The sequence below is a fragment of the Lontra canadensis genome, unplaced genomic scaffold (assembly GCF_010015895.1).
Source record: "Lontra canadensis isolate GAN:19392208 unplaced genomic scaffold, GSC_riverotter_1.0 scaffold98, whole genome shotgun sequence".
Classification (NCBI taxonomy): domain Eukaryota; kingdom Metazoa; phylum Chordata; class Mammalia; order Carnivora; family Mustelidae; genus Lontra; species Lontra canadensis.
The window spans coordinates 6350646-6365169 of record NW_022631092.1 but is presented as its reverse complement, the minus strand read 5'-3'; the positions used below and the strand labels follow the sequence as shown (position 1 = coordinate 6365169).

The 14524-nt window shown below is 48.6% G+C and overlaps 1 protein-coding gene across 1 annotated transcript; it reads left to right on the top strand.

The window, feature by feature from the left end:
- Positions 1-135: 135 nt before the first annotated feature.
- FAM161B (FAM161 centrosomal protein B) lies at positions 136-14361 on the top strand. The gene is made up of 9 exons (XM_032837425.1): positions 136-263; positions 2794-3113; positions 4024-4574; positions 6088-6434; positions 7690-7817; positions 9843-10007; positions 10239-10338; positions 12331-12473; positions 13255-14361. Exons 1-9 carry the CDS (start codon positions 207-209, stop codon positions 13391-13393), a joined length of 1950 nt encoding a protein of 649 aa, XP_032693316.1. The 5' UTR covers positions 136-206; the 3' UTR covers positions 13394-14361.
- The last annotated feature ends 163 nt before the right edge of the window (positions 14362-14524 follow it).

Below are 14524 nucleotides of genomic sequence, written 5' to 3'. Positions count from 1 at the left end.
GCCAATCAGAAAATGACTCTTGCCAACTTGGGCGGGAAAGATCAGAGGCTTCCTTGGAAGGGGGACTGGCTCAGGCATCCGCCTGGGAGCCAATCAGAGGCCAAAGCCAGAAGGGGGCGGAACCTAATCTTGCAGCTAGTACCGACCGCGCACTAGCGCGTAGCCGGAGCTGTCACCGCCGCCTCCGTCTCTGCCCCGCGGAGAAGATGACCATCGGGAGGGCTGCAGGAGCCCTCAGTGTAGGCGCTCAGTGGAGCCGTCAGGTGAGGAGAGAAGGAGAGGAATTGGGTCTGCGCCCCGGAAAGGAATCTCTAAGAGAGGAAACTGCTTGACGTTGCCTTGGAGACAGACGGCAGGGGCGTGTCGCAGGGGGGTGTGGGATTAAAATCCGCAGCGTTTGAGGTCCCGCACGCTGACTCCCGAAGGGGTTGAGCCTTACGTCAGGCCCTTCATAGAACCACAGCGATGGCCCTCGGTTTTCGCTTATCCTGTCAACTGCCCTAGAACTGATAGTCCGATGTTGTCCCCATTTTGTAGAAAAGAAAACTGAGGCACAGAGAGACTAAGAGATTTGCAATTAGAGGGGCGCTTGGGTGGCTCAGTCAATTAAGCCTCTGCCTTCCGCTCAGGTCATGATCCCAGGGTCTTGGGATGGAGCCTCACTTCGGGCTCCCTGCTCAGCGGGGAGTCTGCTTCTTCCTCTGCCCCTCCCCCAAACTCGTGTGCTCTCTCGCGCGCGCGCTCTTTCTCTCTCAAATAAATAAGATCTTAAAAAAAAAAAATAGAAAAAGAAATTTGCCACGGAATCCATACAGAAAGTAGATTGGTGGTTGCTTAGGGCTGGCTGCGAGGGAAGGGTTGGAAAGACTAAGCAAAATACGGAGTGACTACTAAATGGTATGGGCTTTCTTTCTTTTTTTTTTTTTTTAAGATTTTATTTATTTATTTGACAGAGATCACAAGCAGGCAGAGAGAGGGGAGAAGCAGGCTCCCCGCTGAGGAGAGAGCCAGATGCCAGGCTTGATCCCAGGAGCCTGAGATCATGACGTGGGCTGAAGGCAGAGGCTTAACCCACTGTGCCACCCAGGATCCCGCCAGTATGGGCTTTCTTTGGGGTGATTAAAATGCTCTAAAATTGACGGTGGTGATGGTTGCACAGCTCTGTGAATATACTAAAGCCCATTGCATTGTACTCTTTCCGTAAGTGAATTGTTTGAATTGTATGGTGTCTGAATTATATCTGGATAAAGTCATTTTAAAAAAAAATTTTCCCAAGATCACATGGTCTTCAGTAGCAGCGCAAGGGCTGGAGCACATTCTTTGACTCAGAATCCAGTGTTCTTTTCAGTATTAGAGGTGGACCTTAGAGAATCATCCCCAAGTGTCACCTGGAGGCCTGTAGGAGCCTGTGCTCCAGGTGCAAGCAGTCATCTTATCCCGCCCAATCCTGGCCCCACACCTGCTTCTCTAAGGATATCTCATACCACTGTCCTCCGGCCACCCTGGCCCTCCTTTTGCCTCTCCAAGAGCCAAGTTTATTCCTGCTTCAAGGCCTTTGCATTTGCTTTTCCTTGAACCCAGAACCCTCCTACCCCAGCTCTTAGCAAGGCTGGCTCCCTCTCATCAATGAGGTGTTCAGTCAAAAACCCCTCCGCAGTGAGAAAGTAAAAGTCAGCCCAAGACGGAGAAACGACGGTGCAGACTGTAACAGACACAGCTAAGGTGAGCCGCCAGATGAGCAGAAAACAGTGTTTCTCACGGGCCACAGCATACCTGCAAAACGATTAAGACCTCCTTCTAAATGATGATGCTTACCTATCAATTACTTACCCAGCCCCACTTTGTTCTAGTTACCGTTGGAATCAGAAGTGCTCACTCGCTCACGGAACTGCGCCCTCTTCACGACAGCATCCATTCAGAGTGGATACAGAGGGATCCACTCTCCTCCCCAGGATCATTGGGACAAGCCAGCCCCAGGAAAAGCCCTTCCCCCACCCTCTGACTGAAAGCCCCCACCCCATCCCCCCACCCTGCACGTTTCCTTAATTTTTCGTGGTGTACTCCAACAAATTAATAAACCTAGCTCTGATTATAGGTACTATTCCCAGTGATTTTTATCTGATGGGCTTTTATCAACAGAACAGCTTCCCAAACCACTTCATCACCACATAATCTCTCAGTTTATGACTTTCATTGAATATATTATCACCTTATATTGTCTGTCTCCCTCTCTCTACAGCATAAGCTTTGTGAATAGGGACCTTGTTTGACTCGTTCTCAGCCTAATGCCCAGTGCACATTAGGCACCAAATAAAGATTTTCTAAAGGAACAGAGTATTGAAATCCACTTTCTAGGACACTGTTCTTTCAGCTAGAACACATTATCTGTCCAGTTAATTATTCGTTCCTAGTAAAGGGGTAGATCTTAGGTAGAAGAGGAGGAAAGCAGAGGTGCAGACAGGAGGAGCGGGAAAAAGAAGACTGGCAACAAGTAGGTAAAAACCAAATAGGGCAAGGCCCAGAGTGTGGCCAAGGTCTGGGTGGGGTTCCTGGAGTGCAGGAGGCAGAGTGCACGCTCCGTAACTGCTCACCTGTCTGCTTCTCTTCCCTGCCCTTCAACCAAGCATACCCCATATACCAATTTGTGAAATTTCTTTAAAGTGAGGAATACATCTTATTTTTCTTCCTTCCCAGTCCCTAGTATACAGAGACTTATTCAAAGTGAAGTTAGCAGTTATGTTTTGAGTAAATTTGAATGATAGTTGACCCACCATTTATTCTATTTCACTGTAGGTGTTTCCCCCCAAATCCTCCTCGGACTCGGAGACAGAAGAGGAGCTTTCTGGGGATGGACTGGTTTTGCCCAGGGCTGGCAAACTGGATGACTTCCTCAGCCCAGAGGACTTGACGCTTTCGGATTCCGACTCAACTGGGAGCTTTTCCGAGACCCTGGAGGTACTAAAGCAGAAAGGCAGGTGGTGCCTGTTGGAATCCCTTTTTCAGTCTGACCCAGACAGTGGTGAGAACTTCTCCGAAGATGAGGAGGACCTGGAGAGTTTCTTCCAAGACAAAGGCAGGGGGAAGCCACATGTCCAGGACCCACTGTCTCCGAGGTAAGGCACTTCATGCCCAACTCTGGCCAAGTCCCTTGTGACTCTGGGCCTCATCCTCTTCCTCAATAAAGACCATTCTGCAAGTTGTCCCTTACCCAGGCTCCAGCTTAGAATAAGCCTTCGGAGCCAAACATGTTCTGATTCCTATCTAGCCGTCCTAAATCACTTTGGGTTACCCTTAGTCACTCGAAGCACTGGGATTGATTAAAGGGATGCCCTTCTCACTCCCGAGAATAGCAACGAGGTACATTGACGTTGGCCAAGCCCTTCTATATGCATGTACGCTGCATTTATATAACATTTAATATTTATTTTCTCTTCCCACTAACCCTGTAAGTAGATACTATTTTTGCCATTCTCCAGATGAGGAAATCGAGGTTCCAAGCAAACCCTGCTAAAGGGCACATGGCTGGTAATTGTTTGAAGCAAGATTTGAACCTGGGTCTGAGTCTAAAGCCGCGCTCTGTACCACTGCACTGTTCTCCTGCCCATACGAAAATATCAGAATGCAGGGTGCCTCGCTGGCTTAGTCAGTGGAGCATGCAGCTCTTGATCTCAGGGATGTGAGCTCGAGCCCCGCAGTAGGTGTGGAGATTACTTTAAAAAAATCTTTACAAGGAAAAAAAAAAAAAACATAAAATATTAGAATGCAAAGTGGTAATTCATGAATCAGTTGTGAGAAAAGACTTCCTAATGGGCTGCTAGAAGGCCTGACGGAAAGGAGGGAGGCCCAGTCCAGAGAGGCACAGGCTCAGAGGCCTGTGGGGCCAGGATGTCAGGCTGAGAAGCCAGCTGCCACCTCCTGGGAGGGAGGACAGGGACGAGCAGGAGGAGGGGCCAGCCTCCCGTCTGCCACAGTCCTCCACGTGTCCTCCATGTGTCCCCCAATGCAGCTGCTTTCTCCCTCCAGGTGCAGCTCCACGAGGCGCTGCAGCTCCCTGAGCAGCCTTCCCTCCGACGATCCCAAGAGTCAGCCCCAGCCACCCCCAGGCTCCAGGCCCCCCTCGCAGCACAGAAGCATCAGCTCCTGGGTGTCTTCCATCACGGTCCCCCGGCCGTTCCGCATGACACTGCGTGAGGCCCAGAAGAAGGCCCAGTGGCTGGCCTCCCCTGCGTCCTTTGAGCGGGAGAGGAAGCAGGCCCAGCGGCAGGGGCAGGAGGAGGCCGAGTGCCACCGGCAGTTCCGGGCGCAGCCGGTGCCTGCGCACGTCTACCTGCCCCTCTACCAGGAGATCACGGAGCACAACGAGGCCCGCAGGCAGGCAGGGATCCAGAAGAGGAAGGAACTGCTCCTCTCCTCCTTGAAGCCCTTCAACTTCCTAGTGAAGGAGGAGCAGAGAAAGGAAGCCGCTAAACAGAGGGAGCCGGCCGCCACAGCCAAGGCCAAGGTCCCCAAGCAGAAGGCCACCAGAAGGATTCCCAAGTCTATTCTGGAGCCAGCCCTCGGGGACAAACTCCAAGGTAAAGACCTCCTTCCCACCATGCTGCCTGCTGCCTGGGGCTGCCAAGGGGTGCTGGGGGGACTTGGGCTCGGGGGTCAGCCTGGCCGGGAGATGAACTCATTGCTCTGGAGGCCCGGCCTCCAGGCCACACTCAGGGCAGGCCACGGGCTGGCTCTGTCTGTGTCGTGGGGGAGCCCTGGCGGGAGCGAGCGTGAGAGGTGGCCTGGCATGCCCTAGGCTGGTCCTGTGGCTGCTGACAGGACACGAACGCATCGGCAGAACCAGTGAGACACCCAAGGGCCAGCTTAGGCCAGTGCCCCCACCGGCTGCTCCCGAGGGAAGCTCCCACGCAGCCTCATTTCAAGAAATGGGGTTCGGTGAAAGGACTCAGGCTTTACTCATTCAGTAACATGCCAAGCTCCAGGCACTACTGTGCGTGGAACAGACAGACTTGGAGTTGGGGCGCACGGGAGGAAGCCAGATAGCAGGTAACAGAACTCACGGATGTGGTGAGTGGTTTACAAGGTTTAAAGCCTCCGCCCTCACGGAGCACGGGACACAGGGACCTCATTTCGGGTGTGGTGAGGCGGTGGGAGCAGCAAGCGAAGGTCCCGGGGAAAGAGAGCACTGAGGCAACCCCTGAAGGAAGGGAAGAGGGAGGAAGAGGGAGGAAGAGTGGACCCGAGAGAACAGGGCAGAGGTCAGAAGAAGCAGAACACAGTCACAGGACAGGGGAGAGAAGCAGGAGTGGGGAGGGAGAGGCAGGCCCCCCGCAGACCTGGGGGCTTGTAGGCGGTGGGAGAAGGTTGGATTTCCTCCCAAGGGCACTGGGGAACCCCTGAAGGGCTTTAAGGAGGGCTTGGGATCAGATCCGCAGCCCAGGAAGACCACTCAGATGCGGTGGTGGAGACGGTTAAGCGGGGAGGGACTGGCCCGGAGGGTGTTTGTCTGCAGGACCCCATGTGGACAGTTCAGTGGAGAGATTGTGAAATGAGCAGCAGGGACGGTGAGGAGAGGCCAGGCTGGAGCATGGTTAAAGAGCAGAGACCGCAGAACTTGGGACTGACCAGAGACAGCAGGCGAGAGTGATTTGGGCAACAGCGTGGGCCTCTGGGTGGATAGCGGGTACTTGCCCTGAGTCTGGGGGACCTGGGAGAGGGGGGTGACCGGCCCGCCTCACCAGCTCCACCTCTGAAGAAGGAACCACAGAAAGCAGTCGGTACCCGTGGTGTCCGTGGTGGCTGCCTCTGCGGCCTGCTGGTACCTGGCAGCCGTGTTCTGGCCAACGTTTATGAACGAACTCTCCAGAAAAAACAAAGCAAGCTGATCTGTAGTGTTTGCCATTGTCCGTCGTGTAAGCACAGCTCTCCCGGCCGACAGGGAGCTTCCCATATGGAGTCAGCTGCTGCCCGAAATTCCTGCGGAAGCTGTCGGTCGGCTCCGTCACCCTCCGCTAGGGCTTCACAGGGAACATTGTCCAAGCCCAGGCAGGTCTCCTCTCACCCATCACCACCCTGACTTCTTCTCCACAGAAGCAGAGCTCTTCAGGAAAATTCGCATCCAGATGAGAGCCCTAGACATGCTCCAGAAGGCCGCCTCCCCTATCGCCCCCTCCGGCGGCCGGGCGAGCCCACAGCTGCGCGCAGCTACCCGAACCCAGAAGGAAAAGCTTGCGTTTCTGCACACGGACTTTGGATTCCAGCCTCGTGTGAATCCCGCCGTCCCTGACTACGAAGGCCTTTACAAGACCTTCCAGAGAAGAGCTGCCAAGAGAAGGGACACCAGAGAGGGGACTCGCAACAAGCCCTTCTTGCTGAGGACCGGCAGCCTGCGTCGCACTCCGCGGTCCTGTGATGCCACCACATCTGGAGGGAGAAGGGTGAGAGCCCAGGCAGCTGCAGGAGGGTCGGGGCCTGGGACCCAGCAGACAGGCCAGTCTCGATGGGAGGCGCTTCTCATGACATTTTCCTGTCTTTTTTTAAAAAAACACTGGCTCAGGGGTGCCTGGGTGGCTCAGTCAGCTAAGGAACTGCCTTTGGCTCAGGTCATGGTCCCGGCGTCGTGGGTTCGAGTCCCGCATCGGGCTCCCTGCTCAACAGGGAGTCTGTTTCTCTCTCTGCCTGCTGCTCCCCCTGCTTGAGCATGCGTGCAAGCGTGTTCTTCCTCTCTCTCTGATAAATCAATCAATCTTGAAAAATAAATTTAAAAAATTAAAAAGAAACACTGGCTCCTTATAAAAGACTGATGAATCATTGACCTCTACCCCTGACACTAATAATACATTACATGTTAATCAACAGAATTTTAATTTTTAAAAACTTAAAAAAAATAAAATTAAAATAAAACACTGGCTCTGTGGGGCGCCTGGGTGGCTCAGTGGGTTAAAGCCTCTGCATTCGGCATGATCCCAGGGTCCTGGGATCGAGCCCCACATCTGGCTCTCTGCTCAACAGGGAGCCTACTTTCCCCTCTCTCTCTCTCTACCTGCCTCTCTGCCTACTTGTGATCTCTGTCTGTCAAATAAATAAATAAAATCTTTAAAAAAAAAAAAAAAACACTGGCTCTGCTGTAAGCTCCACAGTTCCTATAAACTTAGAACCATAATAATACTTCCTTTCCTTGCCTTCCGAGAGGGAACTTTTCTAGAGAAATTTTGCAGAAATAAGTCCAAGCAAGTCTAGAAAGTAGGGAGTTGGGATCAATTGCTCACAACCCTATATCAATTATAAAGAACTCTTCCCATCTGATTTTTTTCAAATATTTTATCCATTTATCTGACAGAGATCACAAGGAGGCAGAGTAGCAGGCAGAGAGAAAGGGGGAAGCAGGCTCCCTACTGAGCAGAGAGCCTGACGTGGGGCTCGATCCAGGACCCTGGGATCATGACCCGAGCTGAAGGCAGAGGCTTTAACCCACTGAGCTACCCAGGTGCCCCACTTCTCATCTGATCTTAAAACTTTAGGAGTGATATCCAACTCTAGGCCTAGTAATAAACTCATTACTCTTTCCATAATCCCAGGGGGAAGAAAAAGGATTCTCGGTCTGACTAGTCCTTCACTGAAAATAAATCATAGTTAGAATAGAAACTCATCACACATTGCTGTCCCATCAATACCAACCTTCGTTTCTTCTAGGACTCCCTGCAGCCACCAGCCACACCCCTGCCAAGGAGCCGTTCTCTGAGTGGCCTTGCTTCCCTCTCTGCCAACACCCTCCCTGTGCACATCACAGATGCCACCAGGAAGAGGGAATCTGCGGTCAGGTGAGTGGTCGAGCCCGAGACCTTGGCCTAGGATGGAGATCAATGGTCAGCGCTTGGATCTTGACCCCAGTGCTAGAAACCATCCTGCTGCTGGGCCTCCTCTCTGGTTATCGGAGAGACCTATGGGGTGGAAGGGAACGCTGATCGGGACAGGAATACATGTCACCCTCCACACGCAGTGCTAGAGAACACCCGGCCATCACTCAGCAGGTGCTCACAGGGAATTTACTCTGTGCCAGTTACAATGTTAAGGCTGGAGATGCCTTATGGAACCTCTAGTTTAGTATACCTAGTATGAAATACAGAAAAGCAAAGTTGTTACCATATTTTGTAAGAAATGCATTGGTGGGGGAAACTTGGGAGCACTGGATAGCCTGGGGCAGGGGTCTCTTTAATCTCTGAAGAATGAGGAATTAGCCAAAGGCTGGAAAGAAGGTTCCAGAGAGAACAACATGGGTGAAGACCCACAGATGAAAGAGGGAGCCATTAGGAACAGGAATTCAGAGAAGCGTGATGGCAGGTGGTGGACCTGGTCACAAAGAGAAGGCATCTACCACGCAGCTTTAACTGTCTGAGGTTCATCTTTGGGGAATTATCAGAAGTTGGTTGGGAAGCAGGAGCCTCCTTACTTTTTAATTCTTTAACTGACCTGACTCTGTCGTAGTATTGCTCTCATCAGACCAGCACCCCAGCAAGAGTTCCTCCGCTAGACCTCTGAGCTGAAGTTGGCAGGCAAGGTCATGGTAATAACAGGCACGTCGCTGAGCTCCGGGAGAGGACTAGCATCTTAGTGCTTTCCTGTGGGGCTCAGAGAGGAGTACTCGGGACCTACTTGGCTCTTTAGGACACGCAACAGTGATCTTAGAAATGTATTTAGGGGGCGCCTGGGTGGCTCAGTGGGTTAAGCCTCTGCCTTGGGCTCAGGTCATGATCTCAAGGTCCTGGGATCAAGCCCCACATCGGGTTCTCTGCTCAGCAGGGAGCCTGCTTCCCCCTCCACCCCGCTCTGCCTGCCTCTCTGCATACTTGTGATCTCTGTCAAATAAATAAATAAAATCTTTAAAAAAAAAAATATGTATTTAGAATCCAAGGGATACTCCCTTCTTCCTCAGATTTCTTAGGGCTACTGAGTGAAGGCTACGTGCATCAGTATCCTGAGGCCCCAGTAAGATAAGCCTTATGAACGGGAAGCTCGCACCCCGGAAGTAAATACAGACCTAGGGGATGTCTGTATTTACTTCCCAGCAACAGGGAGTTTGATACCATGGCAGACTCAACTTTCATGCCTTCCTTCCTAATCTGTTCATTTGAATGTAAATATCCAAATGCAAGAGTCTTGACTGTTTTTTCTTTTCATAGAACTCTCCATAGTACCTTGTCAAATGATACTTACACAAACTAAGTGCTGTAAATTAACCCCAAACTGTGCAGGGAAAGAGGCCTATTTTCAGTTCTCTGTGAAAATGCAGATTTGTATTCCCAAGGGCCCATGAATCCAGGCACCTTCGAGCACAGTGGTCAAGGGCAGAGGCTTGGGAGTCAGACATCCTGGTTCAGATCTTGGCTTCTCCACTAGCTTGCTGGGTGGCTTTGAGTAAGTGGCTCACCCTTTCTGAACCTCGATCTCCTTGCCTATAAAAAGAGGGGCTTACAGTTCTCACCTCATAGGGCAGTTAGGAAGATAATGGATATAAAGCACTTGATTCCTTTCTCCACTCGGTTCAGAGTAGAGAGCTCAGCAAACGGCAGCTCTCAGGATCATCTCATTTCCAGACATGCCAGAAGCATGAGTACAAGGATATTTTAACTCATACGTTTTTTCAGTTCAATTAATGAACTTCTCCTGGGGCAGAAGATTACTGTGTCCATAGTGCTGGGAAGGCTTCATGTGCCAATCTCAGAATCCTATTCTTTCTGAAATGCCCTTCATAGAAAACACCATTTTCCTTTCCAGAGAGTTTACTAAGATTGCTTTCAAATATACTCAAGTTGGTCATCTGTATGGTTTTTGCCTCCTCTCTTTAGAAGTTCACTTGAAAAAAAGGACAAAGCAGATGAGAGTACTCAGTGGTTGGAGATGCACAAAAAGAAGTGTCAAGCGATGTCTAAATCCGTGACCTTGCGTGCCAAAGCCATGGATCCCCATCAAAGCCTGGAGGAAGTGTTCAAAGCAAAGCTGAAAGAGAATCGGTCAGTGTCCTCCGTGTGTCAAAGGGTGCCTGTCTTGGGATCCAGTAGATCATGAGCCTTGAAAAATGGCAAAATGGAGTTATTAGACTCCTATAATCGCACACAGTCAAGGATTTTGCTAGGGACAGTTGGGAATTTACAATGACCTTGGGAATTACTCTGCATAATTGGAGTGAAGGCTATTCCAGATTGGAAAATGAGAATTCATTCTAAGAACCTTGTTAATTCCAGGAACAATGACCGTAAAAGAGCAAAAGAGTATAAGAAAGAATTGGAAGAAATGAAGAAGAGAATACAGACAAGGCCCTACCTCTTTGAACAAGTTAGCAAGGTAAAACTAAACCATCATTCATTTTCTTTCAGTTTTGGATGAAAGGGCTCTTGAAAGGGATGGAACAGTTTTTTTGTTTCTTTTTAAAGACTGTATTTATCAGAAAGAGTGAAAGAGAGAAAGAGATAAGGGAGAGCACAAGTGGGGGCGGGGTTAGAGGGAAAGGGAGAAGCAGGCTCCCCTCTGAGCAAGGAGACTGATGTGGGACTCGATCCCAGGATCTCATGACCTGAGCCAAAGGCAGATACTTAAATAACAGCTACCCAGGCATCCCCATGATGGAACAGTTTAATATCTGGGTATTAAACATTTCCTTGGGCTCAGGAAGATTCTAAATTAGGCCTGTTATTAACTACCATCCCCCTCCCCTCCCAAGTACATAGTGCAGTGGTGAATGCTGCTTGGGACTGATTTCATCCAAGACAGGACTCCAGAGGCATCTATAAAGGATTTCACTTCCTGGAGTGTTTGCTGCGGTCTGGCTTTCAGTTTGAATCATGGTGAGGGCTAAATCCCACATACCCAGTGACAGTTTGGCTGTGTCAGTGAGACGATCTTTAACTTGCTAACAGCGTCTCTCCCCCTGCAGTGCTGCTACCCTGGGCATCCCCAGCCTCCAGAGCTGTGGCCCATTTATGGGTCTCCAGACATTGGTATGCTCACCAGCACCCCAGAAAGTCCTTTTCAGATTAAGTGGCTTTCAGGATAGAAGAATCATTTTAAGGTGTTCTCTAGACCTTTAGGGAAGTTGCACCCAGTTGAGATCTGGTCTCCCTAAGGAGGCTCTGGAGCGTCTGAAGCTGGTTCGGATGAATGGCCTCAGAAAGGCCGCCATCCCCGGGGATTTGGGGTTCTATCAGGCTCTGCAGATCCCTCTTCTCTCTAGTTTCAGATAAAAGTTGGGGTTTCCTAGTGACCTGATTCCAGCAGCTGGACATCATCTCCATCTTACAGCCAGTGTGATATCTTATCTAGGCATTTCCCGGGTACACTCCTCCCCCCACCATACATACCACACACAGACTCACACACGCTGGATGGTCTTGGGTTTACTTAGCAACTAGCATTGTTCAAATCTCTCATAATGCCCTTTCCTCTTTATGTTAATTTTTTTCAAGCAAAGCTCAACCCTCAGATCACAACAGATCTATCCTGTTAAGAGTGTTTTGTTAGGGGCCCCCAGGTGGCTCAGTGGGTTAAAGCCTCTGCCTTCGGCTCAGGTCACGATCTCAGGGTCCTCGGATCAAGCCCCGCATTGGGCTCCCTGCTCAGCGGGACGCTGGCTTCCCCCACTCTCTCTGCCTACTTGTGATCTCTCTTTGTCAAATAAAATCTTTTTTTTTTTGAAGAGTGTTTTGTTATATTTTAGTGGGTTTTTCTTTTTACATATATATTTTAGTGTTGATGATTTTTATTTTTTTTAATTAATTTATTTACTCTAATCAGAGAAAGAGCACGAGCGGGAGGGGCAGAGGGAGAGAGAATCTCAAGTAGACTCTGCACTGAGTGTGAAGCCTGACTCGAGGCTCAGTCCCAGGACCCTGAAACCATGACCTGAGCCAGAACCAAGAATTGGACGCTTAATCAACTACACCACCCAGGCACCCCTGGTTGTTTTCAAATCTTAAAATGTTTTTAAGTCCATGTTTATATCTGAGTCTCACTTGATCTTCCAAAAATCTAAATCTTTTCTTCTCAAAGGTGGGTCCAAAATCAATTGTTGGCATCTGCTGGGAGTGTTAGATATACAGAACTGTCAGCCTTATCTGAGACCTACCCAATGAGAATTTACATTAATAACAAGACCTTCAGGTAGTTCCTGTGCACTTTTAAGGCTAGAAAAAGCTCTAAGAAATTTTCATGCACATTGGTGCCCAGCACTAATGGGGGGTTGGGGTAGGGGGCAATTATAGGCATACGGATTAAGCAAGTGATTTTGAATTACCTGATAATCCACAAGACAGCTACAGCAGATTAATTTCCATTCCACAGGACCTTGCCAGAAAAGCTGCAGAACAACGGTATCGAGACACCCTGAAGCAGGCTGGGCTCGATGAAGACTTTGTGAGGAGCAAGGGTCAGGGCAGCCGGGATGAACAGCGGCGGGGGCAGTCAGAAAGCAGTGATTGTCCCAGGTAATCTCAGATCCTCCTTGTTATCCGAAGCTCTTGAACCGCCATCCCTCCCGATGCCACCAGTCGTGTGTTTTGAGATCACAATCCTGTATATATGGAATTACTAACCCAGAGATCCCCACATAACACATTTAAATTGGGAGAATAGTGCAGTTGTGAAGAAAATATAACCGTTGTATATGGGCTGTAGATTCCTTCAATTTGAAACAGATCATTTTTCCAATTCTACTTCCAGGGCCATTAGTCAAAAATATCTCCACTTTACTTTTGAGGAACAAACGTTACGTGTGTCTGTGGGTTAAAGGTGCCCCAATGTGTATTTTTACTTACTATAAAATGATAAGACTATTTTCCTAGCACTTTTTATTTTGTTTGGATAACTGAAGGTAAAAACCTGTATTGAGCCACAATAAAAGCTGTACTGTCCTGAACAATCAAAGCCTTTCTTTTCCCCTCAGCCTGGTCATTGTGGCTTGTTAAAAATCTAGCACTCATTAAAGAAGTAATTCATTAAAAAAAAAAAGTAATTCATTAGTAGCACCCCTCCTTTGGTATCATATAAGTGAAGGAGAGAAAAGCATACTATCACCATTATTCTCAACTTTGTTTTGTTTCTTAAATCCTAATGGGCCCTCCCTTAATTCCTATCCCAGTTTCCCCCCTAGAAATTTCCCTTTACACCCCATATAAAATAATGAACATGTTGAAACCATCCTTCAGCCTTACATAATGCTTTTAATTAAAAACATTTTATTTCATAATGCTTTAATTTCTTCTGTAGCACCCATGAAACTACAAAACTCAGCACCAGAAATCCACAGCAGGATTTAGAAGAATCTCTACAAGAGCCTACAAGCCCCAAGAAAGAACTGGAAGAGCTGTCTTACGAACTACTAGATAATTGCAAATCACTTGCTTAATCAGTAACACTTAAAATTACTGCTTTTCAATATTAACCAGCTAACTTGGGGGTTGAGTCAAGGCAGGCAAAACTTGGCTTCTGAGTCAATGGCTACTCTTGGAGGATGGGGAAAAGAGAAAGAACAGGGGGGAAAAGCAGGTAACAAACAGGGAATGAATGGTTTAAGTAAATCAAAGTAAAAAACCTCAGGGCAGAGGACCAGAGCTGAGTTAAGCATTCTTGATTTGTGCCTCCTACTTTAAAAAAAGGGCACAAGCCCAAATGCCTACAAGGGGCTAGTTAGGAAACCAATGGATCACATGCGCTGGGTATGAGATAGTAGGAGTCAGTAGAGACCAGAGTCTCTGCTAGAACACAGGCCCAGAATTGCCAGATCAACCCAGTTTCAACAGAAGCCAGAAATTTGCATGTTGACAACTAATTTAAAAATTACTTAGAAATATTGCGTGGGAGTAACAAAACACCTGCAGGATGACACGCTTGCAACTTTTGCTACAGGGTCTCTCAACCTCAGTACTATTGGCATTTTGCGCCAGAGGAGTCTGTGTTGGGCGTTGGGCGGTGGGAGAGGGCGCTGTCCTTACACTGTAGAATGTTTAGCAGCATCCTGGGCTCCTACTCACAAGATGCCAGTAACTCCCTCTCCCCTAGTTGTGACGAACAAAAATGTCTAGTCTAGATATTGCCACATGTGGGGGCAGGCAAAAATATTCCCAGTTAAGAACCATGCTATAGTATAAAAGTAAGGCTACAGGAAGTAAAAGCTGGTAATTTAAGAATACAGGAAATTGACATGAACTCAATCTACGTAACAAAGGATGATTATGCATGTCATTAACAAATTAAGAACTATATTTATTACAGCAGTTAATTCTGTCCTGTTATTTGCTTAGAATATGCCACTGTGTGCATGGTATATAAGTGTCAGCATGAGGTTCAGTTTAAATAAATGTGAAAATTCTCTGACAGCCATGATTTTCTACCAGTAAGTGATCTCTGGAACACTCTTCTCACCAATGATTGATTAGATATTCTCTATCAGCTGTAGAGACAGGATGATAGCAAGAGTGCCTACTCGTAAAAGAAGCACATTTCTCATGTTTTTGTTTTTGTTTAGCTTTCTGGAAAA